General features: G+C 42.4%; 1 protein-coding gene across 4 annotated transcripts; it reads right to left on the reverse strand.

Annotated features, from left to right (window-relative positions):
- Positions 1-27,951, reverse strand: LOC148315761 (uncharacterized). Of its 4 annotated transcripts, XM_088287370.1 has the most exons (10): positions 27,856-27,951; positions 24,268-24,353; positions 6,509-6,576; positions 5,729-5,848; positions 4,958-5,121; positions 4,427-4,615; positions 3,234-3,486; positions 2,057-2,152; positions 847-999; positions 1-739 (listed from the first exon to the last, which is right to left on the reverse strand). In XM_088287370.1, exons 7-10 carry the CDS (start codon positions 3,309-3,311, stop codon positions 722-724), a joined length of 345 nt encoding a protein of 114 aa, XP_088143496.1. In that variant the 5' UTR covers positions 3,312-3,486; positions 4,427-4,615; positions 4,958-5,121; positions 5,729-5,848; positions 6,509-6,576; positions 24,268-24,353; positions 27,856-27,951; the 3' UTR covers positions 1-721. The 4 variants fall into 4 exon arrangements, 2 of the variants coding, with proteins under 2 accessions (XP_088143496.1, XP_088143497.1); XM_088287371.1 differs by lacking the exons at positions 6,509-6,576; positions 24,268-24,353; positions 27,856-27,951 and having other exon boundaries at positions 5,729-6,377; XR_015840608.1 differs by lacking the exons at positions 3,234-3,486; positions 6,509-6,576; positions 24,268-24,353; positions 27,856-27,951 and having other exon boundaries at positions 5,729-6,377.

Here is a 27,951-nt window from a genome sequence, read left to right on the forward strand (position 1 = left end):
TTATGACATTATTATTATTATTTAAATCAGTATTAAACAGCATCAGCATAGGTTAAAGATATTATACAGACTATATACGATAAAAAAATACTAAACCACCCTTGCTTTTCCGTCATTTCTTGTATAAGTTAACACACAGATGTATAACATTTGTTTATACAAATATAACGATTAAAAAGTAGCTGATTAGAGTTTTAATTTTGTATTCATTAATCTGTAATAAAAATGGACATATTTTGGTTAATAAAATTAACAAGAAATAAAAGTAAAGGGTGTTCTAATACTTTTTTCAAGATTGTCCTAACATACATTTACTGTTTACAGTATATGTCTTCGGAAGAAGCGCAGCATTAGATTTTTTTTTTGTTCTCTCTCTTTGACTTCTGAATTTGAATTTCTGTCACAGATGTGCTTGAATTCTATTTTGGATGATTTGTGTTAAACTGCACAAATATTTGAAGAGCCATAGAATTCAAGAATCACACCAGTGCTGCTACTCCTCCGAACGGGTGAACGCCCTTGATTAACAACCTGCGTTGAGGTGGCTTTTGAGATTCGTGGTGTGGGAGAAAAATCTCTGAAGGCATTCTTAGACTTCAAGAGAGGGTCCACAATTTTCAAAGATTCACTTCCGTCTGAATCAGAGGCCTCACTTGTATCCGGAATATATTCATCTCCACCGTCATCTGAGTTGGAGTAATAATGCTTCTCCATTCCAAAGTCAGCCTGTTTTTTTAATCTAAAAAACAACAACAACAACGAAATATAAAGGATAGAAGGCAGGAGACCAATAAAATATATGCAATTTGCTTGTAAGATTCCCTGAAATCTATATGGGTTGTTTACCTGTATACTTTTGGTCCTCCTGAGCCTTGGGATAGTAATATGGTCTGGGTCTGAGGCACAAAGTTCAGGGGCAGGATTTGACAATGATTCGTCAGAATCTGTGTCGTTATTCCAAGGAAGATTCAGCCCATATTTTTTATCCAAGGGAGGAGACTGGGTTGCATCAGAGTCCAAGAGAAAATTGAGAACCCATTAAATACTTAATCCCCAGAGGAATCTGCACAGAAAAAGGTCTTAATTCTATTTGAAAAAAAAAAAAAACTAAAATATTGATGAATGATATTATGACAAAATAATGTCATAAAATTAGAATGATTTTAGGAAATTATTTGCAAAACCAAAACATTGTGGTACGATAATAATGCATATAATTATTCTACGCAGCTATATTTAACAAAAACACTTAATTGACCGTAACAAAAAGCTCCCGGGAGGAAAACTACATTAAATGTTTTTTTAACAGGGCAGTGAAAATATTGGAAAATAAAAAAAATAATGAATAAAATAATACGAAAAAAGAATTCAATGTGTATCGATGGACCCATATGAAATACTTATATCGCTATGTACTTATCAGCCATATCGCCCAGCCCAATATGTAACTGCAACTTCAAAACCTCGGGCCATAACAGGATTGTAACATGGGATGCATATCTTCATTCCTAAATTTGTAGATCCCGAGGAGGCTGCTCAATGGTCCTGGTAATGTAAACCTCAACCAATTCGGTCACAGCCAATGTTCTCCATCCTTGTTAAGAAGTTTTGAAATGATTTAATAGATATACTATTGCAAACTATACCAGAATTTTATACATTTTAAACTTTTGATCACAATTTTACCTATTTTCTAAAAATCTGAAGAATCCACATGCCAAATCACCTGCTGTGGACACATAGGTTCTGTTCTGACAGATAATTCAGTTACAGGTTGTGTACTTAAAGCCAATAAGAGGGCAATGCAGCAGTCGACAGCCTGACGAAAGCTTAAGTCTCCCAATGAGAGAACTGTAGTGGCTGGTAGGTTCTTAGATTGTAACATAGTAAAGACATACACTACGCATAACTGTATATCATATGATGATGAGGGAAAATATTATTAGCTACGATTTATGTCCAGATATATTAGAAAACTTGTCCAACCAGCACAGGTCTATCTAACTGTAATTTTAACATCTCAAGACACGACAGGATGACCACATGATACGCATACCTCCTTTTCAGAGTCTGTCAAACCTTGAGAAGGCTGCTTCGATGTTCTGGTGGCATCAACCTCAGCCGATTCAGTCATTGTCGGTTGTCCTCCATCCTAATGAACAAGTTGAATATTAATTTAATGAATTCAAAAAAAGAAAATGGATCAGAATTTTACACATTTTAACGAACAAGTTCACGAATGAAACAAAACCAATTACTTTAGCGCATGACAATTAATCTTCAGTAGAGATATGTTGTGACTGATATTTCAGTCACAGGTTGTCTTTTGAACGCCACCAGGGCCGCAATGGAGCACAGGACAGCCAAAAGTCTTCTTGTCGGACAGCTGTAGTGGCTGGTAGGTTCTAAGATTATAACATAGTAAAGGCACATACAACTCCTAACTGTATTTCATATGATAATGAAGGAAAAGATGATTAGCTATGATTTATGTCAACAATAAAAATGGCTCTACGGGGTCCCCACGAACGCAAACCTGACAGTTGGGTGTCAGATGGCCAACATACCTGACTCGCAATTCAACTCAACTGGACCCCACAACACAAGAAAAAGCTGAGTGAGCCTCAAACCAGACATACACATTCACTGACAAATATCCTGTGACACCAGATATATTAGAAGTCTTGTCTAATCAGCACACGTCTATCTAACTGCAATTTTAACATCTCGAGACACGACAGGATGAGCACACGATACGCATACCTCCATTTCTGAGTCTGTAAAGCCTGGAGGAGGCTGCTTCGATGTTTTAGTAGCATCATAAATTTATTGAATTAATTATATTTGAGGTTGGATTAGATTTTTACACATTTTAAGCCTTAGCCACCCAAAACAAAACATAAGCTCATGAATGAAATAAAACTAATTAATTTCGCCCATGCCAATTAATCTTCTGTAGACACGTGTTGTGACCAGTGTTGTTTTTGGCAGGCATTTTAGATTTTGTCCAAGTCATTTGGACAAAGTGCTGATTTGTTTACATCACATTTAGTCATCCCAATTCGTTATAGTTTTAGTCCAGTTTTAGTCAACGAAAACTAAAAAAAGGGTTTTAGTCCAGTTTTAATCGACGGAAACGCAAAAAAAGTTTTACCCTAGTTTTCGTCAATTTATTCACAAAGGTTTTAGTCCAAGCGGCACGGTGGCCCAACTGGTTAGCATGATGGCCTCACAATATTGAGGTCGTAGGTACGATTCTGGCTCCGGCCTTCCTGCGTGGGTTTCCTCTGGGTAATCCGGTTTCCTCCCATATTCTTAAAACATGCATGGCAAGTTACTTGGACACTCTAATTGCCCCGAGGCATGAGTGTGAGCGTGGATGGTTGTTCGTCTATGCATGTCCTGCGATTGGCTGGACACCAATTCAGGGTGTACCTCGCCTACTGCCGAAGACAGCTGGGATAGGCTCCAACACCCCCCGCGACCCTAGTGAGGAGAAGCGGTACAGATAACGGATGGATGGATGGATGGATGGGTTTAAGTCCATTTGAGTTAAAACAAGGCATTCAAGGTTTCCACCCAATAACAAAGACTTTTGGATGGACTACTAAGGATTCTTCATTACAAACAGAAAAAAGTGGCAACAGTGGAATCAATACTCACTACTCCAAAATAAGCAGAGAAGCAAAACATTTTGTTGGGCAACTGTTGTGGCTTTATTTCACTAAAAGCAACATAAAATAATTTATGAACCACATGCTAACAATTTTGTCTAGTCAACGAAAAAAATTCATGTACATCACGTCATGTTTTCGTCATAAAAGAACCTCGTATAGCTTGTCATCGTCATTAAAAAAGGGGCGTTAACGAAGTATTTTCGTCATAGTCATCAGTGACGAAAACAACACTGGTTGTGACTGATATTTCAGTCCCAGGTTGTCTCCTGAACACCACCAATTGGGCAAGGGAGCGCAGGAAAGCCTGGGGTCTTCTATTTTTACAGTATAGAAAGGCTAAATATCAAATTGAAACAGTGTTTTATATCATGAATATACAGGGTTGGTGCTGGTTCTGGTAGGGAAACCACAACATAAAGATGTCCTTAATTAGTCCCACAATGGGGATATTTGCAATATGGCATATGATGGCCTAACAGGGCCACCGCCCAGAAAGGAGTAACGCAGAACTTTGTAATACTGTCACTCCCTGACCAGTTCGTTGTTCCTGCAGAGCCAAACTTTGACTCAGACCCACAAATTTGAATTACAGATAGTGGACAATGGAGAACTCCCCCAGTCAGTCATCATGTTCAACTTCCATAGAAACTTCACATACATTTATTAGATTGCCAAACTAATTGGAAACTACATCACCAGAACACCACAAGTGGGCTCTGTTATTGTACTTAAAGATGCATCTTACAAACCTGTGTTCTCCAAGGCCAGCTGGTCCATAGTCTTAAGTTATTTCTTCGCCAACATCAATGTCTCGGAGCGCAAACAGACAGAGGTGTGGTCTGTCCTCTGTTGTCATCTTCTTCATTTTACAGTTGGGGTGCATGTGGTCATCATTAACCAGTCTTCCCAGACTGCCATCTTCTTGAGCTGCATCAACACTTAAAATAGATTAAAAAAAAAAAAAACAATTATTCAATCAATGTCAGAAATTAATCTTTGAGACAATCTTGTGTACACAAAACATAAAAATAGGAAATCCACAATTTTTAAATCTAAATCAAATCATACAAGAAATTTCTATTGGAATCAGACCCTATTAACAGCTTGTCTTTGAGACTTCATGATCTATATTTTCATTTGTACAGATTCAACGCATGAATAAAAGTAATTATACATTTTTGCTTAGAGAATGATTTTTCCCCTAACACTTATGGGATGAGTATGTGTTTATTTTTTTAAATAAAAACAAAAATAAGATAACATCTCAATCTTTGCCTCACCTCCAAGTTTTTTCTTGCCGGCGGAAGTCAAACAAAAAGACAGTGCCTCTTCCATCCATCTTCCTGCGTTGAGATTCATCAGAATCTATCAATTTTCCTCTGTACTCCATAATAAAGAATAAAGTCGTCTTTCCTGAAAGGGGCCTTGGTAAATACTCCTCGACCTAGTTAACAGGGAAATCAAGTTAGCTTCGTCATATTTTTAAGCACACAAATAAGGAGTCATCATATTCATTTGGGCCACTATACTAATGTAGGGTGGTTTGAAACATTGCTTCTTGTGAGGGATAGAGCAGAGCCCTTCTTTATGATTTTAAAGGAACAGACCAGCCAAAATTCATTTTCCAGCATTGCATTAGCCAGTATGTATTAGGACTGAAAGTACAAATGTCAATTGCACCTGGTTACGTAAAAAAAAAACTTTAAGATTATTTAGTTTCAAAACAATGACATACACTGTACACAGTCATATTGGATCGCGTCACGTGATCTCTGTGACGTATTACGTGCTTTACACTAGACTATCAATATCGGACTTGTTCACCGGTCTATTGTGGTATAAAAATGCCGGAGGGCGTCATCAAGTACAGCCTTAATTTAGATAGAACTCCTACCATCAGGTTTCACACTCACTGAAATAACTTGAAACTGACAAAAGTGGCAAAAGAAAAGGTCAAGACACTCTTAATGTAAAATAACCACTTAAAAAACGATGTCAGCTTGGTTATCAGAAAACAATAATATATCTTAGCAAAAGCGTTAACATCATACCTTTAAATTAGTTTATATACTTCGCTTCTAACTCTGCAGTCTTGTCCAGACCCTTGACTGCATGTTCAATAGTATCCTGCTTTGGGGACTTCCTGCATCTCAGGGAAGGCATTGTTTATTCTATAAAGAAAAAAGACAGTATTGTGTTGAGAATTATTAATACTATGGGCTAAATGGAGTTTTAACAATATCAGTGTAAGAAAAATAAATTATAAATTAAAAAAATATCAATTCCTCCATCCCAATTAACGATTTCAACCATAATAGTTTATATTGAAGTTTAAACAACAGACACAGACAGATTTATGCAGTGCGACTACAAAAATCTTACCAAAATTGCATTCACAGTAACCTTTGCTTTAAGAATCATGTAATTAACCAGTGAACATCGTGTCTTACACAAAAATTAATGACAGAAATTATCATGGTACTTGCATTCTGTGGTTCTATAACAAAAGTGCAAGCTGTTAGCTCCGCAAAGCTAACGCAACAAGCTAGCGTCCCTCGTGCTCACATTCAATGCAAACCTGACCACCGGATGACAATACGCGTCGGTTTAGTTCTTTAAATGAGTAAAAGCACCATGACGTTTTATAATTATTCAATGCTTAACTGGAGCTCGTCAATTATGTCGATGTAGGAGCACATGTTTGCTAGGCCAGTGTTGTAGGCCCACATCCATGGTGCTACTTTGTATAGTGTTTTCCACACAACTATCTCTAACTATGAACAAATGCACTCGACGCATGTTTTGAAAAAAAACCAACGAAAAACACTTACCTCTCCGTTTCAACAGCAGTTCGAACTTCGAAGTGGTGATATTCTCCAGCGTTAAGCACCTGCTCGAACTGCGAATAGGTCAAATTCAACAGCGTCTTTTTTCTGTCTTAATAAGGACGCGATGAGAGGAGGAGCGCTTGCCTTTTCGTCAGCACGCCCCGCGCGGGTGGTGCTGCTTTATCACTCTCTATCTGTGCCCGCCCGCCGGCACGTCGATAGAAAAATAATATTCCTTCAAACATTACTTTCATCTTCTTAACGTTTTGTAGTGAATTTAACAGGTTCACCACTTTTTTCAAATACACCAATGGAAAACAGGTCTTAATTGAGGAAACATACAAAGAGCGTCTCACAAACACCTTATGATGAGCAATGTAATTTGATCACGTTTTTTGTCACTGCCTGGACGTTGGGTTCACTGGCCTGGTGGCAGTGGCTTGTAGACACTGTCACTGAGTGGGAACGGATCTCAAGGTGGGTCAAACTAACCCAAGCAGTGGATCGGTCCGTTTTTTAAATTTATTAATTTTTTTATTTTATGTATTTATTTATTATTTAATACAAGGGCTTCGGCTCACTACCAGTGGGCGGGACCAAAGAATTTGGGTTTCCTTTGAGCTAGGAGGCAGTCAAAGGCAGTCCAATCCCCGACAACATAAAGCGCCTAGCTCTGGGGACATGGAATGTCATTTCTCTGGTAGGGAATGAACCCGAGCTGGTGTGTGACGAGACCAGTGGTTCTCAATTATTTCCTGTCATGCCCCCCCTACCAAGAAGAAAACAATTCACACCCCCCCACCACAATTTTCTTTTACATTTCGTACTAATGTACATGTTCTTTGCATATTAATGTTAGATTGTCAATAAAATATCTTACCTTAACAAAGCTAAATTGATAAAAATAAAATATCATTTTGAGAACGACTATTGTGAGGATCTCGAAACTCAGTACTCTGTGGTGCTAATATTGATGAGATGATAAATATGTTGAAGCCACAGAACAAAAAGATTAGATATTGTTTGGAAATTAATGACGTACATAAAGGAATATCAGCCTTGATTGGAGTACATTACTGCATTTAAATTTTTAATAAAAATGAAACAATTATTGATGTTATGACCACTATGAAGAATTTAAAAAACAATATATAGGGATAATTATAGTTTTCATTTTGTTATGTGTAGTCTGTTCATGTTGCATTATTTTTATGACAAAGACGATGGTTAATCGTAGGTTTGTTGCCCAAATGTACCATTACAACCTGATTAATGTTGAGAATGACGAACTCAAACTGGACACTGAAACGTAAAAACACATGGACTTCTTGCCCCTGTCCTCACACGTGCACACACACACACACCATACACGAAGATCCGGGAGGTAAGGACGGCTGTCCTACAGGATGCGGATGGAAGAACAACTGCAGCGGAACAATGCCAGGGATGTCTGGAGGGGCCTGAAGACCATCTCAGGCCACGGACAAGCAGGTAAGACCCAGAAGGGGGGGGGGCTTCAGTGGGCAAATGAGTTGAACCTATTTTTCAATAGGTTTGATCAAATGTCTGACCCCGCTCAGGCTTCCCTGATGCAGCCCCCACCCACCCCTCCTGCCACTGCGAACAAGACCCTCTCTCCCCCTCTCTCGCCCCTCTCTCTCTCCACAGGCTCCAGTTCCCAGCCTCATCAGACAACCACCACTTCCTCCTGCTCAGCCTTGTTCCTCACAACATCTCAGGTGAAGAACCAGCTGAGGAAGATGAAGGCGAGGAAGGCGGCAGGCCCAGATGGGACCAGCTCCCAGCTCCTCAAATCCTGCGCAGACCAGCTGTGTGGAATCGTCCAGCACATGTTCAACCTGAGCTTGAAGCTGGGCAGAGTCCCCCAGCTGTGGAAAACATCCTGCCTGGTTCCGGTTCCAAAGACACCCCATCCGAAGGAGCTCAACAACTTCAGACCAGTGGCGCTGACGTCTCATCTGATGAAGACCCTGGAGAGACTGGTCCTCGTCCATCTGCGCCCCCTGGTCAGCTCCTCAATGGACCCACTCCAATTTGCATACCAGCCTGGCATCAGTGTGGATGATGCCATCATCTACCTGCTCCACACTTCACTCTTCCACCTGGAGAAGGCGGGGGGCACGGTGAGGATCATGTTCTTTGATTTCTCAAGTGCTTTCAACACCATCCAGCCCGCCTTATTGGGAGACAAGCTGGAGCAGGCGGGAGTGGCCCACCACCTCATCACATGGATTCACAACTACCTCACAAACCGGCCACAGTACGTGAGAACACAGGACTGTGTGTCTGACGTGCTCCTCTGCAGCACGGGAGCGCCGCAGGGAACTGTGCTGGCTCCCTTCCTGTTCACCCTCTACACCTCGGACTACAAATACAATTCCACAACCTGTCACCTGCAGAAGTTCTCTGATGACTCTGCGATTGTCGGCCTCATCACTGACGATGACGATCGGGAGTACAGAGGGGTTACGCAGGGGTTCGTGGACTGGTGTCAGCAGAACCGCCTCCAAATCAACGCTGGGAAATCCAAAGAGCTGGTGGTGGATTTCCGCAAGCGTCGGCACTCTCCACCTGCACCAGTGAATATCCAGGGAACAGACGTTGAGAGGGTCTCAACTTACAAGTACCTGGGTGTTCATCTGAACAATAAACTGGACTGGAGCGACAACACAGACGCTCTCTATAGGAAGGGTCAGAGCAGACTCTTCCTACTCAGGCGGCTGAGGTCCTTTGGCGTTCGGGGAACACTCCTCAGGAACTTCTATGACTCGGTGGTTTCATCAGTCATCTTCTATGGAGTGGTCTCCTGGGCAGGAGGCATCTCGGGCCGAGACAAAAAGAGACTGGACAAACTGGTGAGGAGGGCCAGCTCTGTCCTGGGCTGCTCCCTGGACTCTGTGGACTCAGTGGGGGGCAGAAGGATGACGGCAAAACTGTCATCAATGCTGGACAAACCAGCCCACCCATTCAATGACACTCTGAGAACACTTTACAGCTCCTTCAGTGACAGACTTTTACACCCTCGCTGTACCAAAGAGAGATTTCGCCGCTCCTTCCTGCCAACTGCTGTCAGACTTTTTAACAAGAACATTGGGTCAGGCCTACAAACGGGAGGGCATTAGTGCAATTGTGCAGTCCTAGGATGCAATATTAACTACTACTGTACTTTCAGCCAAGGGTGTACTTAAATATTGACCAATGATGTATTTTGTTTACCATTACAGTATTCTTATTACAATACTTCTATCACTGTAGTATTTCTACCACTGCAGGATGTTCACTATTACAGTACTTTTATCATTGCAGTACTTTTATCATTGCAGTATTTTTCTATCATTGCGGTACTTTTACTATTACAGTACTTTTACCATTGCAGTACTTTTACCATTGCAGTACTTTCATCATTGCAGTATTTTTCTATCGTTGCAGTACTTTTACTATTACAGTACTTTTACCATTGCAGTATTTTCTATCATGCAGTACTTTTCTATCATTTCAGTACTCTTACCATTACAGTACTTTTATCATTGCAATATTTTTATGATTGCAGTATTTTCAATCATTCAGTAGTTTTTATCATTACAGCGTTTCCCCCTCCGTATAATGGACAAACATTAGGAGTGTTTCCTTACACTTAGATACGTTTATACTGTGTATATTTGCATGCTTTTTCTGAATGTCTGCTGCTAATGTTATACATTAACGGCTACATTACGCCGCCGACTCTGTGTGATCTATATCTTTGCTGCTGTAACACCTCAAATTTCCCCATTGTGGGACTAATAAAGGACATCTTATCTTATCTTATCTTATCTTATCTCTCCTACAACGAGGCAAGGGCCTCCACCAAGTCACCCCAGGGACAAGTTTTATTCCCTGATGGTCATCAAATTATGAGGATCTCATTCTACGCCGGAAGGGAGGAGGGGAATTTTTCCCTAATGTGAGGTTTTCGCTCCTCCACTGATGATCACACTGTTGTATGATTTCATTATGATGATCTGTCTTAAAGCCGTAAGGACATGATTTTTAAATCCACAACAGGGGGGAAATGTAAGATGGGCTGAGGATAGGTAATCAGTTTGTGTATTCATAATCATGTTTTTATACACTCATTAATGTTGAACACACACAGAGACACTTACTTGTTATTTTAACACACACACACACAGACACCGTATCCTGAAGATGTGTTTAGTTAAACTGACCTTGGGTTATGATTTTCTGCCTGCTGGAGTCCCTGGTGATTAGTTATTGATGCTTTAGTTAAACTGACCTTTATACCGTGAGTTATTGATGTTTTCTGTCTCTTGGTGATTAGTTGTTGATGCTTTTCTGTCTTCTGGTGATTAGTTATTGATGAGTTAGTTTCAATAAAAAGGCAGAACGGAGGGTGAGAGTCAGAGGGTGTGCGGGATTGAACTGGCAAGACGGCTGTTTCACCTCCTGGCTCCCTCTCCCATTCTGAATGGCACAAAACGAAAACTTTAGTAAGTTATTTCAGTCTAAAAAAGGCGTCAGGGCATTTTTAAACCGGACAGTAAGTCGCCACTGTCTTGGTTCCTTTTTGTGCCTTGACCCATACCGGAATTATTGAAAGGATGCAGTCCTATTTACAGGCCCAAGTGACACCCCAGGTTTCTGTTGTTTGTACGAGGGCGCTTAATAGGTACTGCTATTCACAATCGTCTTAGGCTGTTTCTTTGCAGAAGTTTATGGACAATGTGTAGTGCTGTAGGATGCAGTCTAGAGCATTCTTGACATTGAAGCTTTTGTTTCCAGCAACTGCTAATGCGACCGTGCATCAAACATGCAAAACACAGACCCTTGCTCCTCAAGAAGTCAATCTTATCCTTGTGATGCTTTCTCCTAAATTCCTTACCAATTGTGAGACTGTGTTGCTCTCCATTACAATTAGCACATGGTTTGGCAATAGCATCCACTGAAACAGGTTCTGCCTTTGGCGTGGTGGTTTTGTTGTTTTCCATCTTGGCGGGCACAATGACTGTTGTGAAGACTTTCTTTGATTTTGTTGTTTCTGTGTGTTGTGATTTTGTTTTCTGTTTTATAGAAATCTTTCGTGCTTGTCAACAAAGTCAACAAAATCCTTAAACTTCACTCTTCTATTTGTTCTTTCTTGGAGATTGCAGGCAAATTTTCTCCAAGATTCTATAAGTCTGTATGGAAGTTTGTTTGCCAATGCCTTTATATTAGCCATGTTGTCCAAGTCCTCCATGTAATTAACATCTGCCATTATGTTCGAACAGCCCATAAGGAATAATGTGAAAGACTGAAGTGCAACACCATCTTCAGACTTGATTGTTGGCCAATCCATGGCTTCCTTTAAATATGCTTCTGCTATCATGAAGTCATCACCATAAAACTCCTTCAAGATTTGTTTTGCTTTGGTATATCCTGTCAGAGGTTCCATATGGATGCAGCTCTTCACCAACTCATGTGGTTGTTCACTAGTATACTGCAGCTAAAATTGAAGATGATCACGGTTATCACTTGTACGGCCTTCAATCCCATGTTCAATGGCACCTATACAGGTTTTATAATGCAGAGGGTCGCCTGTAAAACGTAGGAATGGAAAGTTCGGGAAGAAGCGATGCTTTTTGACTCTTTGCTAAGTATTCTGCGACACTGGCTTGCTGTGAGATTGCGTGGCAAAGGCCATCAAGCACATGTCCCTGTTGTTCTCTACTTTCTGTCTGATGTGGAAATCTAGCCATTGGAATAGTCGAAGTGGGAGCATTTCAGGTCAACACTGCTTGTTGCTCTGATAGGCTGTGATGGTAATTGAATGTTTTTCCTTGTTTAAATTGTAACACACTCATCAGGAATGTGGATACCATCCTCCTGGGTATTTTCATATCTTCTCAAGACATCCAATTTAGCATCAGACTCAGGGAGTGCCGTTTGCATTGCATGCATTTCCTTCTTTGCTTTAATTGCAGCTTCTTCTTGCTCAAGTGCCAACCTTTGTTGTAAATCAGCAGCCTTTGCCTTTAAACATGCTCGTTCCATTTGAGCCTTTAATTTAATTGAAGACGTTGACAGAAGTGAGCTTCTGTCTGTTAGATTCTTTACTTCTACTTCTATGGGTGTAGTTAGTTGATGCAGATCTACTATCAGCAGGTGATATTTGTTTATTGCATCCTTCCTCTGCACGTTTCAAAACGTCCTTCTTCCATTGCTCACATTTCCATTAATTACATTTTTTGGATCAAACCAGTTATTTTGGTCATCGGCAAAATCCTCTTCAGTCTTTAAATTTTGCAGACCGGAATTGAGGTCCACAAATTCTTGCTCCATGCCGCTAAAGCAAACACGAACCTCAGTTTTTTACAGCGTCAACATTTGCATCATCCTCCATCAATTGTTCAATTTGACGTTGCATGGAGGTCAATTGAGCAAATTTGCAGCTGCGTGCCTGCATCCGTTTAGGCTTGTGATCTTCTACAGCTTTTCTCCGTCATTTTTAATGTCCGCTTTCCACTGTCTTGTTCCTCCATGTCAATCCACAATGAAGCAAACAAAAACGTCAAACTGACTGTAGCGTCTCAATTTGCAGGTCAGCCGAATGACGATCAAAGTTTTAAGCAGTTTACTCACGCACCTGTTACGTGCGCGTCCTTGTTAACTCGCGATGCTTGTCAAGTATGGACGCATGCTAACAGCTAGCAGCTCATTGTCCCGACTGGAAAGTTGCTCCTTAGCTGTGATGTGCCTAGGGTTACACTATCTATCATTAACAAACACAGCCAGCCCTCCTCTTTCCTCTTACCGCTTTCCAGTGTCCTGTCCGCAAGTAGTATTTGGAAGCCGTCAAATTCCACAACGGTGTCCGGCGTTAGCTCTGTTAGCCATGAATCCGTGAACATCAGCAAGCTAGCTCATTGGAAGTTCCTCTCGTGCCGCGTTAGCGCTGTTAGCTCGTCCATTTTCTTGGGAAGGTATCTAACATTTCCCATAAAAACGGACGGGAGGACGGGGTGGTCACGCCTCCTCTTTGCCTGGCGTTTCGCCCCCGCGCGACATCCCCCGTCTCTTCCTCCTCAACTCGTGGGGGATATCGGGTCTCGCTCCGGGAGTCGGCACGGGGTTAGCACGAAGTGCTAACAGCTGATCTCTTGTGTAAACGATTGATCCGTAGCTCCCAGTGACATCTCCGGACACGATCACGCAAAAAACAGCCCTCAGCAGCAATAAAACCACCGCAATTTGGATGTCCATTGCTGCGATGAGGTAAAATAAATAAAACTGGGTAAAGGGAAAAACACGCGAAAAAGGCTCAAATAGTGAGCCGTGCTGCTCTAGCAGGTAGCCACTCGCGTGGCGACGGAACCGGAAAAACAAATGTGGTCCCATCAAAATCTGATTGGATATTTAAAAATAAAAGCGTGAAAATTTGCTTATTTGTCTGTCGTCACCAATGATTAAAAAAATTAAAATCATTACAAAATCCTCAAGCTATCGTGATACCAGACGAGTTCTGCGGGACACCAGACCACCCCAGTTGTCCACAAAAAGTGGTCACTTCAAAATTTGATGTGGCATTTCAAAATAAAAAAATCACCTGAAATATGCACTGTGATCAACACTGATTTAAAAGAAAAATCTTTAAAAAATATCCTCAAACTATCGTGATACCAAACCAGGACTGGGGATACTAGACCACACCAGCTGTCCACCAAAAGTGGTCACATCAAAATGTGATGTGGCACTTCAAAATAAAAGTAGCCTGAAATTCGCTTATTTCACGGTCATCACCACTGAGTTAAAAAAAAACATAGCTCGAGCTTTCGTGATACCAGACCAGTTTTGTGGGACACGAGACTACCCCAGCTGTCCATAAAAAGTGGTCCCATTGAAATCTAATTTGTAATTTCAAACTAAAAGTTGCCTGAAATCTGCACATTTCACTGTCATCATGCCTGACTTTAAAATTTCATTAAAAAATATCCTCTAGCTATGGTAATACCAAACCAGGTTTGGAGGACACTAGACAACACAGCTTTCCACCAAAAGTAGTCCCATCAAAATGTAAGGAGGCATTTTAAAATAAAAGAGCTGGAGCTGTCGTAATACCAGACTAGTTTTGTTGGACACTCGACGACCCCAGCTGTTCATCAAAAGTGGTCCCATCAAAATCTGGTGTAATTTCACAATAAAAAAAAAAACACCTGAAATATGCACATTTCATTGTCATCAACACTGATTTTAAAATAATCATTTCAAAATACCCTCGAGCTATCGTGATATCAGACCCATTTTGGGGGACACTAGACAACCCCAGTTGTCCATCAATTGCGGTCCCACCAAAATGTGATACGGCATTTCAAAATAAAAGTAGCCTGAAATCAGCATACATCACTGTTATCACGCCTGACTAAAATATCATGACAAAATATCCTCCAGCTATCATGATACCAGACCAGACATATTTCACTGTCATCACCATTGATTTTAAAAAATTAATTAAAAACTAGAGCTGCGAGCAGCTATAAAGGGCCCTCGCCACCCGGACAACGTTGGGGTACTGGCACGTTGGAAATGTGAAATATTTCCGAGAAATAACGTGAGGAATCTTCAAGAGGAATTTGCTTGTAGTTAAAGTTAGAGCAGCTTTTGTTTTCAAAGCCTCGTCAATGTTTGAAGTAAATTTGTTGGCAGGCACTACAGGTGCATCAAATCAAAGACTAATAGACTGAAAAACATTTTCTTTCCGAGAGCCATCACCATTCTGAACTCTCACACACATGCACACACACACGACCACCCTTACCTTGCTGAACAGCGACGTATTGTGTTGTATTTCTCCAATTTCATACTATTTTCCATCACAATATTTATTCTCTTATTTATCTAATTTATATATTTGATTAAATTATTGTTGTATTGCACTGGAGAGGGGAGCTCCCTAATCTTGTTGCACACTGTACAATGACAATAAAAGGATTTCGGATTCTGATAAATTTAGAATGGCCGACTTCCTGTTCAATTTAGCATACGGCTCCATGAGACTTTTTATTAGGTCTTGGCTTTGTACACACTTCATCAAATTTTCAGTTTGGTGAAACAGAGATATGGGGCTGTTTTTTTTTGTTGTTTTTTTTTTCTAGGGGGCGATAGCGAGCCATTTTTAAACAACTGTACGACAAAATAATAAAATATTGTGAATATTGAATCAACTCCCGGTTGGGTGGACGCTGGCACGTTTGGCTGCCACTGCTCACCGGTAACTCTCAGAAATTTTTTGGATCCGCTTGTTGTACCTGCTTTAGCAGTTTACAATCCCTCCAGTTACAGTGATTTTATTTATTATCTGTATGTTGAGCGATCCCGATTCTCATGAATGCCACCCACCGATTGCATAGTCGCTGACGCGTCTACTGTGGCTAAAGTTTAGCTTACCTATCAAAGTTAGCACCTTATGTACAGGGTAAGTTTGGGATTTTTTTAGAGCATGAGCAGGGGAGTTTTTAAGCATTTAGTCCATTGTGGTGAACCGCCCCCATTTAAGTAAATTCAAAATGGCCGACTTCCTGTAAAACCTAGCGCATGGCTCCAAGAGACTTTTTTGTAGGTCTTGGCCTTATACATACTCCATCGAATTTACAAAAAGTAGGTGAATCACTCAACCAGGGCTGATGTTTTTGAATATTTCTAGAGGGCCATGGCAAGCCATTTTAAAAAAGCTGCACATTCCATTCCGCAGGATTGCTATGGACATTGTGGGTCCTTTGACAAAAAGCAGTGGTGTAGTGTGTGACAACGCCACACGTTTCCCAGAGGCATTTCCATTGCGCACAATCACTGCTCCGGCAGTACTTTGTGCCTTGGTGCAACTCCTTTCCAGAGTTGGCATACCAGATGAGATTCTAACAGACCAGGGAACCAATTTCACTTCAAGGTTAATGCAACTGTTCAACAAACAACTGGGCATCTCCGCCATCAAAACCACTCCATACCACCCATAGACTGATGGACTAGTGGAAAGGTTCAATCAGACCTTAAAGAAGATGCTCCAGAAATTTGTGGATGATACTGGAAAAGACTGGGACCGGTGGCTGCCCTTTTTGCTGTTTGCCTATCGCGAAGTTCCTCAGGCGTCAACAGGTTTCTCTCCCTTTGAACTCTTGCATGCTTGGGAGGTTCAGGGGCCATTGGACTTGCTCCGAAAGGCCTAGGAGGCACCTTCCACCACGTGAAGTGATCGGGGGGTGGTGAAATTTGTGCTGGAAATGAGGGAGAGACTGGCCAGGTACCAGTAGGAGGCAGAGGTCAACCTGCGGGAGGCCCAGAAAAGCCAGAAGACCTGGTATGACCAGCAAGCTCGCCACCGGGAGTTTAAACCCGGCCAAAAAGTATTGCGGCTTCTCCCCACATGCAACAACAAGCTTTTAGTAAAGTGGCAGGGGCCATATGAGGTCACCCGGAAGATGGGTCCAGTGACCTATGAGATTTTCCATCCGGAGAAGAAAAAAAATAAACAAACTTATCATGTGAACCTCCTCAAAGAGTGGAAGGAGCGTTCAAACCAGGCTCCAAAGGAGGTCATACTCGCGCGGAAGGTGGAGGAGGACGACGACGACGACAAGGACGAGGACGACGACAATGATGATGATGATGATGATGATGACGAGGCAGAGCTGGAGTCCTCGACGACGACAGATGCGCCTGCACTGGCACGTCGGAAACCCAAGCAAGTCACAGAGATGTGCTTAATTTTCAAGACGGTGCCTTCTCTTTTTTCCGCCAGCCCAGGGAAGACGACGGTGGTAGAACACGTCATTCGTCTCAAAGAAGGATTACCAATTCGTCAGCGCCCCTACCGAGTTCCGCAACACTTGGTGGAGAGACTAACCAAGGAGCTCCAGGAAATGCTGAAGCTTGGAGTCATTGAGCCTTCCAAGTCGGAGTGGTGCAGTCCGGTGGTTATCATCTCCAAGAAAGATGTGTGCTGATTTAGAAAGAGAGTGAAAGACGTTTAAGAGAAGAAGCAGAAAGTACTTAATATGGAGATAAAGAAAGACGAAGAAACAGGAGCGAGAAAAAAAGGAGGAAATGCACCAGCCGAGGATCAAAGAGACAGTGACAGTGAAAAAGGAAGTCAGGGTGAGAGAGCTGAGGAGGAGGGCCAGCGAGAAAAGGAGCCGGGATTGCCTCAACAAGTGGACAACAGCGCCCTGGGAAGCCTGCCACAAGAGATGAATGCAAAGCGGCCTGCCAAACAATCACACCAATCCAAGATAATATGCGTAAATGGGCTGCGGGCCTCACGACCACCCCGTCAGCACCGATCTTCTACCAAGGACGTGGAAGAGGAAGAGGACACCTGCCAACAAAAGACGACGTCTGCTACAACTGTAGGAAACATGGCCACTTTGCTCGAAACTGCCGTCAACCACCCAGGAAAACCGATTACAATTTACACAGACAGAATCAAGTTTGATAAGAAATTTGTGATTTGTCAGGACCAGTCGTGAAAGCAACGGAGGATCACGTGACGTAAAAAACAAACAAAAAAAGCAAGTGGAGAAGCAGTTCTACATGAACGTGCGTTTTACTTATTAGGCCGTGATACACTGACACAATTGGACCTTAATATCAGAGTCAATAAGCAAGGGCGAATTCAAACAAACGTCAAAACTTTAAAAGGGCACATTATTATCGGTTGCTACATTTGGAAGAACAAAATAGGACGTCAATAAATTATTAGAAGTAGCTCACAATAGAGTCTGTTTGGGCGATGACGTGCAACACATGGTTAGTCTGCAAGGGACTATCAGATACAATGTATCAAAAGTAAGTGAAAACGCAACTATGGTTTCGTGCACCACCACATGCAACACTTGCACCATTCTCATGGAAAGACTCTCCCTGCTGGAGGGACGTGTCCGCCAGCTAGAGCAGAGTACTGTGGTAAGCGTAAATGTGGCGGACAGCACCGGTTAGCATTGGCCGTAAACGGCTTGCTAATCGCGTTGAGCCTGTTAAGACACAGAGCAGCTCCATTCCACCTCGGTCTTCTGGCTCCCGCACTTTAGTGAAAGGTGACTCCATTACTCGATACATTAAGCTTGAAAATCCAACCACAGAATGTGTATTGCTGGGGCCAGAGCACCCGACATTGAAGCTAATCTTATGGAGCTAGCACGCAAGAGACCTAGACACCAGCGCAGTGCAAACAACGCTAGCTATTCAGATATAGTAATACACGTCGGCTCCAATGACACTAGTGTTACTGCCGTTTCAATGATACGCTGGCTAAAGAAAGTTTTAACGCGCACTCACTCACCATGGGTTGAAGTTGCGATGACGTTCGCTCGGCTTCACTGGTCTTGATGTTGATGTGTAGTTATGTATGTCACGTCAAACAGTCAAGGGTTAGTCTTAATCGTAGTCATTTCAGTCCAGATGTCATGCCGTGAAGTCAAGTAAATCAAATAAATAAATCAATGGCTACGGTCTTCCAAACTTCAAATCAAAAACATCCGCGCATATGCGGTAATCAATACAATATACTATCTTCTATCTTCCAGTTTGTACATAAATAATGCGTCTTGAGTAAGTGCGGTTGAAAAACGGTATCCGACCAGCGTTCCCCCACCTGTCCTGCATTTGTTATTTATGGATGAACGCAACCAGTGCTGACGTCATCAATTGCCCTAGTGGTGGTGTTGCCATACTGCATTACTCAAAAGAAAACTGCTCCAACAACTAGGATGAAGCAATCAGAGATCACAAAGAAAAAACATAGCAAGGACTTGTGATCTCGCCAGAAAGATGAGTCTGAGTCGAGTAATTGTCTCTGGCCCCTTGCCTGCGAGAGGCAATGATGAGAAAGATGGGGGTGTAGCCCTCATTTCCGAATTTAATCTAAAACTTAGTCCTCGTCCTAGCAATTCCTTCAAAACATTTGAAGTTCTCATTATGCGATCCACGGCCGCACTGCCGTTTTATCTTGCCGTTTTTTACCGTCCCCCTGGCTCTTACTCAGGCTTTTTAGATGAATTTTCTGAATTTGTGGCTGATTTGGTAACTCATGCGGATAATATATCATGGGCGACTTCAACATTCATATGAATCTCCCGTCGGAACCACTTACCGTGGCGTTTCGGACAATAATTGATATGTTTGGTTTCATGCAAATAATAGATGAAGCAACGCATATAAATGGTAACACGTTAGATTTGGTATTAACCCGGGGCTTAGCATCCTCAAAAATAATTGTATTACCATATACTAGTGCTATAGCTGACCATTACTTAATCAAATTTGAAGTCTTGGCGCATTGCCATCGTTCTGACCATGATCAAAGCTATAGCAGCCGCAACATTAGCTCCTTAACCACCGCTGCGCTCTCTGAGCTACTCCCTTTAGTAACCGATTCGTTTCCTAATTATATTGGTACGATTGATGATCTTACAAACAACTTTAATGTCGCTCTGTTAAATGCGCCTGACTCCGTCGCACCTTTAAAAACTAAAACTTGTCCAAAGAGGCTGACTCCGTGGTTTTATGAGGAAACACGCATACTGAAACGATTCTTGTAGGAAGCTTGAGCGCAAATGGCGTGCGACCAAACTGGAGGTCTTCCGTCAGGCATGGTGCGCTAGTTTATACAAGGAAGCGCTCAATCTAGCCAAAACTAATTATTACTCTAGATTAATTGTTTTACATAAAAACAACCCTAAATATTTATTTGCTACTGTAGCAATGCTAACGCAACAGCAACCAACCTCGGATAGCTCTTCCTATTCAGCTCACGATTTCATGCAATTCTTTACTCAGAAGATTGAGTGTATTCGTGATGAGATTAAAGACACTGTTCTTACAATTCCGTTGAATTCCGTCATAAATGGTGTTAATAGGGACATTAGGGCTGATAACTGTCCGATAACCTTATCTCAATTTAAAAAAGTATCTCTTGAAAGCCAAACAAAATTGGTTAGTGGGGCAAAACCGACAACTTGTGTGCTCGATCCGCTTCCTGGCAAACTAATTAAAGAACTGTTTATGACCCTAGGACCGTCTGTCTTAAATATTATTAATCTATCACTTACCACGGGTATAGTACCAGCAGCTTTAGGACCGCCATTATGCGACCGCTACTTAAGCAACCAAACCTCGACCCAGAGAGTCTCAACAACTATAGACCGGTTTCAAATCTTCCGTTTATTGCAAAAATCTTGAAAAACTTAATGAATATATGACTAGTAATAATCAATTTGAACCTTTCCAATCAGGTTTTACCGAATGGAAGCTACGGAGGAGGAGGGCATGCTCGCGTCACAGTTAAGCCGAAGAGGAGCACCTTCCCCGGGCACGGGCGGTGTCAAGCGGCCCCTAAATTTAACCGAATGGAAGCTCCGGAGGAGGAGGGCATGCTCGCGTCACAGTTAAGCCGAAGAGGAGCACCTCTTCCCCCCGGGCACGAGCGGAGCGCGAGGCTGTCAGTTATGAATGAATAAATGAATAAATAAATAAATGAAGAATGCCACCTTTCATTTCACTGGCATGATCCGTGCCTGTCATGCCGCGTGTGTTTTTGTTTTTTCAGCTGTGTGGGCGTTCCTCCAGCGATCGTCTCGCGCCATGCGGTCAGCTGCTGCGAGACGCGCCCACCAGCCCCGCACCGGATTCCCATTCACTCACTGATTACACTCACTACCACCTACACTGACTACCTGGCGTCGGATTGTTATCCTACTTGTGTCTGCGTTTGGAGAGTCCTGCTCAATCCTCCAGCTCTGCTGGAGGATCATAACATTCACAGGGCACACCGGACGGCGTACCAGAAGTTAAAAGTCGAAGTAATTAAATAAATACAAAAATAAGTAATTGAATAAATACAAAAATAATGGCTGGGGAATAAAAAAATAAGAAGTTTTAATAATAATTTTTTTTTGTTATAACATGAATTTCACTCTCTCTCTCTCTACCCGTATATATATATATATATATATATATATATATATAATTTAAGCATTTTTGAAGGTGCGCCGCTACTTCGCGGATTTTCAGTTTTCGCGGGTGGTCTCGGTCCCCATTAACCGCGATAACCGAGGGTTCACTGTATTACTCTTACTCGATCTTGGCGCCGCTTTTGACACTTGATCATAACATATTATTAAAACGCCTTGAAACTTGTGTTGGCATTTCAGGTTCAGCGCTTTCTTGGTTTAATTCGTATCTGTCGGAGAGGAGGCACCGTGTAATTCATGGCAATGCGACTTCTGATCTTTGTAAGATCACACGCGGAGTTCCGCAGGGATTGGTACTAGATGCTACCGCTTGGTGATATTATACGGAAATATAACATTAGTTTTCATTGTTATGCTGATGATACGCAATTATACATGCCGTTGGATATAACGAATCCGTGTGATTGCTATAAATTAGAGGCATGCCTTGCCGAAATTAAACTATGAATGTCTTTCAATTTTTTGCGTCTTAACTCAGATAAAACCGAGATGCTGATCATTGGACCAGCGCGTCATCGGTACCTTTTTCAAAGACACCACTATGAGTATCGATAAATTGCCCAAAAGGATTCAACAAGATCAATGTCTAAAGTCATTTTTGGCCAATTTTCAATCAGATTCGTTAAAAGGGCACCGTGCAGTACGTCAAAATGTAAAAAATTATAATTTTTGTCACCACTGGGTGGTGCAAGGTGGTCGCTGCTCAGGCCCTAATAATAATAATAATAATAATAATAATAAAAGTAATAATATTTTCTACAAAAACAATAGGGACCTCGCAGCCGTCGCAGCTCGGGCCCTAATAACAATTTCTACAAAAACAATAGGGACCTCGCCGCGGTCGCTGCTCGGGCCCCAATAATAATTTCTACACAAAGTCCATTGTGGTGACCCGCCCCCTTTTAAGTAAATTCAAAATGGCCGACTTCCTGTAAAACCTAGCTCATTGCTCCAAGAGACTATTTTGTAGGTCTTGGTCTTATACATACAGTGAACCCTCGCTACTTCGCGGTTCACCTTTCGCGGGTTCAGTGCTTCGCGGGTCTAAAAAATATTCGGGGGCATTGTAGTTTCGCCGAGCGACACAACGGGGCGCTGGAGCGGTTAGACGGCCGGCGTGCGCCGAAGAAGAGCGTGGGCGAAGAGGAGAGTGGACGAAGAAGAGCACGTTCCCCCGGACACGATCGGTGGCGACGTTTCGCGTGGTTCGGACCGTACCAGAGCTCCGGCCAGCGTGCGTGGCAGTTAAGCCGTAGAGGAGCACCTTCCCCGGGCACGGGCGGTTCCAAGCGGCCCCTAAGTTTAACCGAATGGAAGCTCCGGAGGAGGAGGGCATGCTCGCGTCACAGTAAGCCGAAGAGGAGCACCTTCCCCGGGCACGGGCGGTGCCAAGCGGCCCCTAAGTTTAACCGAATGGAAGCTCCGGGGGAGGAGGGCGGGCGTGTGTCACAGTTAAGCCAAATTGGAGCACCTCTTCTGCCCGGGCACGAGCGGAGCGCGAGGCTGTCAGTTATGAATGAATAAATGAATAAATAAATAAAGAATGCCACCTTTCATTTCACAGGGCACACCGGACGGCGTACCAGCAGGTAAAAGTCGGAGTAATTAAATAAATACAAAAAGAATGGCTGGGGAATAAAAAAATAATACGTTTTAATAATAATTAGGTTTTTTTGTTATAACATGAATTTCACTCTCTCTCTCCCCGTATATATATATATATATATATATATTTATTATATATATTGTATATTTTTTTTAAGCATTTTTGAAGGTGCGCCGCTACTTCGCGGATTTTCAGTTTTCGCGGGTGGTCTCGGTCCCCATTAACCGCGATAACCGAGGGTTCACTGTACTCCATAAAATTTACAAAAAGCGAGGTGAAACACTCAACCAGAGCTGCTTTTGTTAACATTTCTCGAGGGCCATGGCGAGCCATTTCAAAAAAGCTGCACAACTAACGTATAAAATATTGATAAATTTGCTCGGCCTGATGTGTGTGTAAAGTTTTACGAGTTGTCGTTCATATTTAGAACCTCATAATCAGCTTTGTTTTATTGCCGAACAGTGCAATGCCACTCCCACAACTTTTCACGAAAAAGGACGAATTTCGTATTGTGACATCCTCATGGCCGAAACAGTCATCCGAGCATATATGAGGGCGACCTTGTTGAGTTGCACGTAGAAAAACATCCAAGAAAATAACTTGTATTAGCTTTTACCAGTTGGTGGCGCTACTACTACGATGTAAAATAAGTTGGTAGATGTCTTCAGGGCTGAAGTATCCTCAAATGTGTACAACTTCGAGAAGATAGGATCATCTGAGTCATGTTGCCGGAGCTTTTGTTGCCACAGAGTACAATCGGACTTTTCAGCACCTTAATAGCCACGCCTTTTGCCAAAATGTCACAAAATTCGGCAGAGAGTAAGATCATTGTCTTGAGTCTTTTCTGACTAATTTTCAGTCGGATTCGTCAAAAGGGCACCGTGCAGTACGTGAAAATTAAAATAAAAACTAATTTTTGATTCCACTTGGCGGCACTGTGTGTATAACAAAATAATAACATTACGATGTCTTCAGGTCGGGACGTTTTATTTACAGGTGAAGGTTTGGATTTTTAGGAGCATGTGCAGGGGAGTTATTAAGCATTCATTTATTTGTATTAGGTTCATTTTGTCTTCTTATTATTGATATTTGACTGATTCATTAAAAGCAGACAATTATGTTTTAGGTAAATTTTTTACCTGACATCTTTCGGCGAGTCTTTCGCCTTCTTCAGAGTGTCGCATGATGGTGTCTTGAGCTGATGTTCCATGAGGGTGTGACTTACCTGTCAAAAAAATGAAAAAAATTAGAGCAGTAAAAGAACAAGCACAACATGAACATTACAAATCAGCAATCACTGACCACTGCAAAAGGGAAAACTACATCATGGACCGGGAGAAGGGCAGGGTCATCCGCACAGAAGAGAACAAACAACAGCGCTGGATCAGAGAGGCCATTGAGATCTGCAAGCGAGGCATAAAAACCATGAACAGAGACAAGGGAGCCTTCATCCTCTCTACCACCTGGACCAGCATCTTGGCGGAGTGAACGGACAGCGGGGGCGTGACTTGCCTTCATTCTTGTGACAGGTAAGTCACGCCCTCATGGAACATCAGCTGATAAAGACGGGTCACAAGACAGCATCATGTGACACTCTGAAGAAGGCGAAAGACTTTCGTATTGTGACATGCTCAAGGCCTAAACACTCATCCGAGCAAATATAAGGTAGATTTTGTTCACCTGCCCGGAGAAAAACATCAACGAAAATAATTTGTATTTGTTTTAACCAGTTGGTGGCGCTACCACTGCGATCAAAAATAAGTTGGCAGCCGTCTTCAGGGCCTGAATATCCTCAAATGTGAAAGATTTCCAGAAGATGGATCATCTGAATCATTTTGCAGGAACTTTTGTTGCCACGGAGAATAATCAGACTCTGCGGCACCGTAATAGCCACGCCCTTCGAAGGAAAGTCACAAAAATAGGGATAGAGTAAGATCAATGTCTTGAGTCTTTTCTAGCCAATTTTCAATCAGATTCGTTAAAAGGGCACCGTGCAGTACGTCAAAATGTAAAAATTGATATTGATTGGCGCAAGGTGTATAACTGAATATAAACATATAGATGTCTTCAGGTACAGACTTTTTATGTACATGTGAAGTTTTGGATTTTTAGCAGCATGTGCAGGAGAGTTATTAAGCATTTTGTCCATTGCGGCGAAGGAAATCTTAAGTGAAAACTTTGAAGCCCCGCCCCCGTCATATAGTATTTCGGAAACAAAAAATTTTAGCCCCAGTGTTTGTCCCAGGTCTTCAGATGCTACAGACAGAACTTTAAGGCAATCAGATGAAGCCTTTAGGATCAGGGTGCAAAAGAATGACCCCTGTAAACATGCAAAAAAGGGCAAAAGTCGGACTTTCAAAAATTCATAACTCACTTCCTGTTCATATTAGACGTTAAAATATCAAATTTTTCGCCATGCCCGATGAGACTGCCAAGTTTGGTGAGTTTTTGTGCATGTTTCGGGGGTCAAAAATGCGATCGAACAATCGGAAAAATAATAATAATAATAATTTCTACAAAAACAATAGGGACTTCGCAGCGGTCGCTGCTCAGGCCCTAATAATAATAATAATAAAAGTAATAATATTTTCTACAAAAACAATAGGGACCTCGCCGCGGTCGCTGCTCGGGCCCCAATAATAATTTCTACACAAAGTCCATTGTGGTGACCCGCCCCCTTTTAAGTAAATTCAAAATGGCCGACTTCCTGTAAAACCTAGCTCATTGCTCCAAGAGACTTTTTTGTAGGTCTTGGTCTTATACATACAGTGAACCCTCGCTACTTCGTGGTTCACCTGTCGCGGGTTCAGTGCTTCGCGGGTCTAAAAAATATTCGGGGGCATTGTAGTTTCGCCAAGCGGCACGACGGGGCGCTGGAGCGGTTAGACGGCCGGCGTGCGCCGAAGAAGAGCGTGGGCGAAGAGGAGAGTGGACGAAGAAGAGCACGTTCCCCCGGACACGATCGGTGGCGACGTTTCGCGCGGTTCGGACCGTACCAGAGCTCCGGCCGGCGTGTGTGGCAGTTAAGCCGTAGAGGAGCACCTTCCCCGGGCACGGGCGGTGCCAAGCGGCCCCTAAGTTTAACCGAATGGAAGCTCCGGAGGAGGAGGGCATGTTCGCGTCACAGTAAGCCGAAGAGGAGCACCTTCCTCGGGCACGGGCGGTTCCAAGCGGCCCCTAAGTTTAACCGAATGGAAGCTCCGGAGGAGGAGGGCATGCTCGCGTCACAGTAAGCCGAAGAGGAGCACCTTCCCCGGGCACGGGCGGTTCCAAGCGGCCCCTAAGTTTAACCGAATGGAAGCTCCGGAGGAGGAGGGCATGCTCGCGTCACAGTAAGCCGAAGAGGAGCACCTTCCCCGGGCACGGCGGTGCCAAGCGGCCCCTAAGTTTAACCGAATGGAAGCTCCGGGGGAGGAGGGCGGGCGTGTGTCACAGTTAAGCCGAATTGGAGCACCTCTTCTGCCCGGGCACGAGCGGAGCGCGAGGCTGTCAGTTATGAATGAATAAATGAATAAATAAATAAAGAATGCTACCTTTCATTTCACAGGGCACACCGGACGGCGTACCAGCAGGTAAAAGTCGGAGTAATTAAATAAATACAAAAAGAATGGCTGGGGAATAAAAAAATAATACGTTTTAATAATAATTTGTTTTTTTTGTTATAACATGAATTTCACTCTCTCTCTCCCCGTATATATATATATATATATATATTTATTATATATATTGTATATTTTTTTTAAGCATTTTTGAAGGTGCGCCGCTACTTCGCGGATTTTCAGTTTTCGCGGGTGGTCTCGGTCCCCATTAACCGCGATAACCGAGGGTTCACTGTACTCCATAAAATTTACAAAAAGCGAGGTGAAACACTCAACCAGAGCTGCTTTTTTTTAACATTTCTCGAGGGCCATGGCGAGCCATTTCAAAAAAGCTGCACAACTAACGTATAAAATATTGATAAATTTGCTCGGCCTGATGTGTGTGTAAAGTTTTACGAGTTGTCGTTCATATTTAGAACCTCATAATCAGCTTTGTTTTATTGCCGAACAGTGCAATGCCACTCCCACAACTTTTCACGAAAAAGGACGAATTTCGTATTGTGACATCCTCATGGCCGAAACAGTCATCCGAGCATATATGAGGGCGACCTTGTTGAGTTGCACGGAGAAAAACATCCAAGAAAATAACTTGTATTAGCTTTTACCAGTTGGTGGCGCTACTACTACGATGTAAAATAAGTTGGTAGATGTCTTCAGGGCTGAAGTATCCTCAAATGTGTACAACTTCGAGAAGATAGGATCATCTGAGTCATGTTGCCGGAGCTTTTGTTGCCACAGAGTACAATCGGACTTTTCAGCACCTTAATAGCCACGCCTTTTGCCAAAACGTCACAAAATTCGGCAGAGAGTAAGATCATTGTCTTGAGTCTTTTCTGACTAATTTTCAGTCGGATTCGTCAAAAGGGCACCGTGCAGTACGTGAAAATTAAAATAAAAACACATTTTTGATTCCACTTGGCGGCACTGTGTGTATAACAAAATAATAACATTAAGATGTCTTCAGGTCGGGACGTTTTATTTACAGGTGAAGGTTTGGATTTTTAGGAGCATGTGCAGGGGAGTTATTAAGCATTCATTTATTTGTATTAGGTTCATTTTGTCTTCTTATTATTGATATTTCACTGATTCATTAAAAGCAGACAATTATGTTTTAGGTTAATTTTTTACCTGACATGTTTCGGCGAGTCTTTCGCCTTCTTCAGAGTGTCGCATGATGGTGTCTTGAGCTGATGTTCCATGAGGGTGTGACTTACCTGTCAAAAA

This window comes from Idiotropiscis lumnitzeri, unplaced genomic scaffold (assembly GCF_059441095.1).
Source record: "Idiotropiscis lumnitzeri isolate Australia: NSW breed Sydney's pygmy pipehorse unplaced genomic scaffold, RoL_Ilum_1.0 HiC_scaffold_42, whole genome shotgun sequence".
NCBI classification, from domain to species: Eukaryota; Metazoa; Chordata; class Actinopteri; order Syngnathiformes; family Syngnathidae; genus Idiotropiscis; species Idiotropiscis lumnitzeri.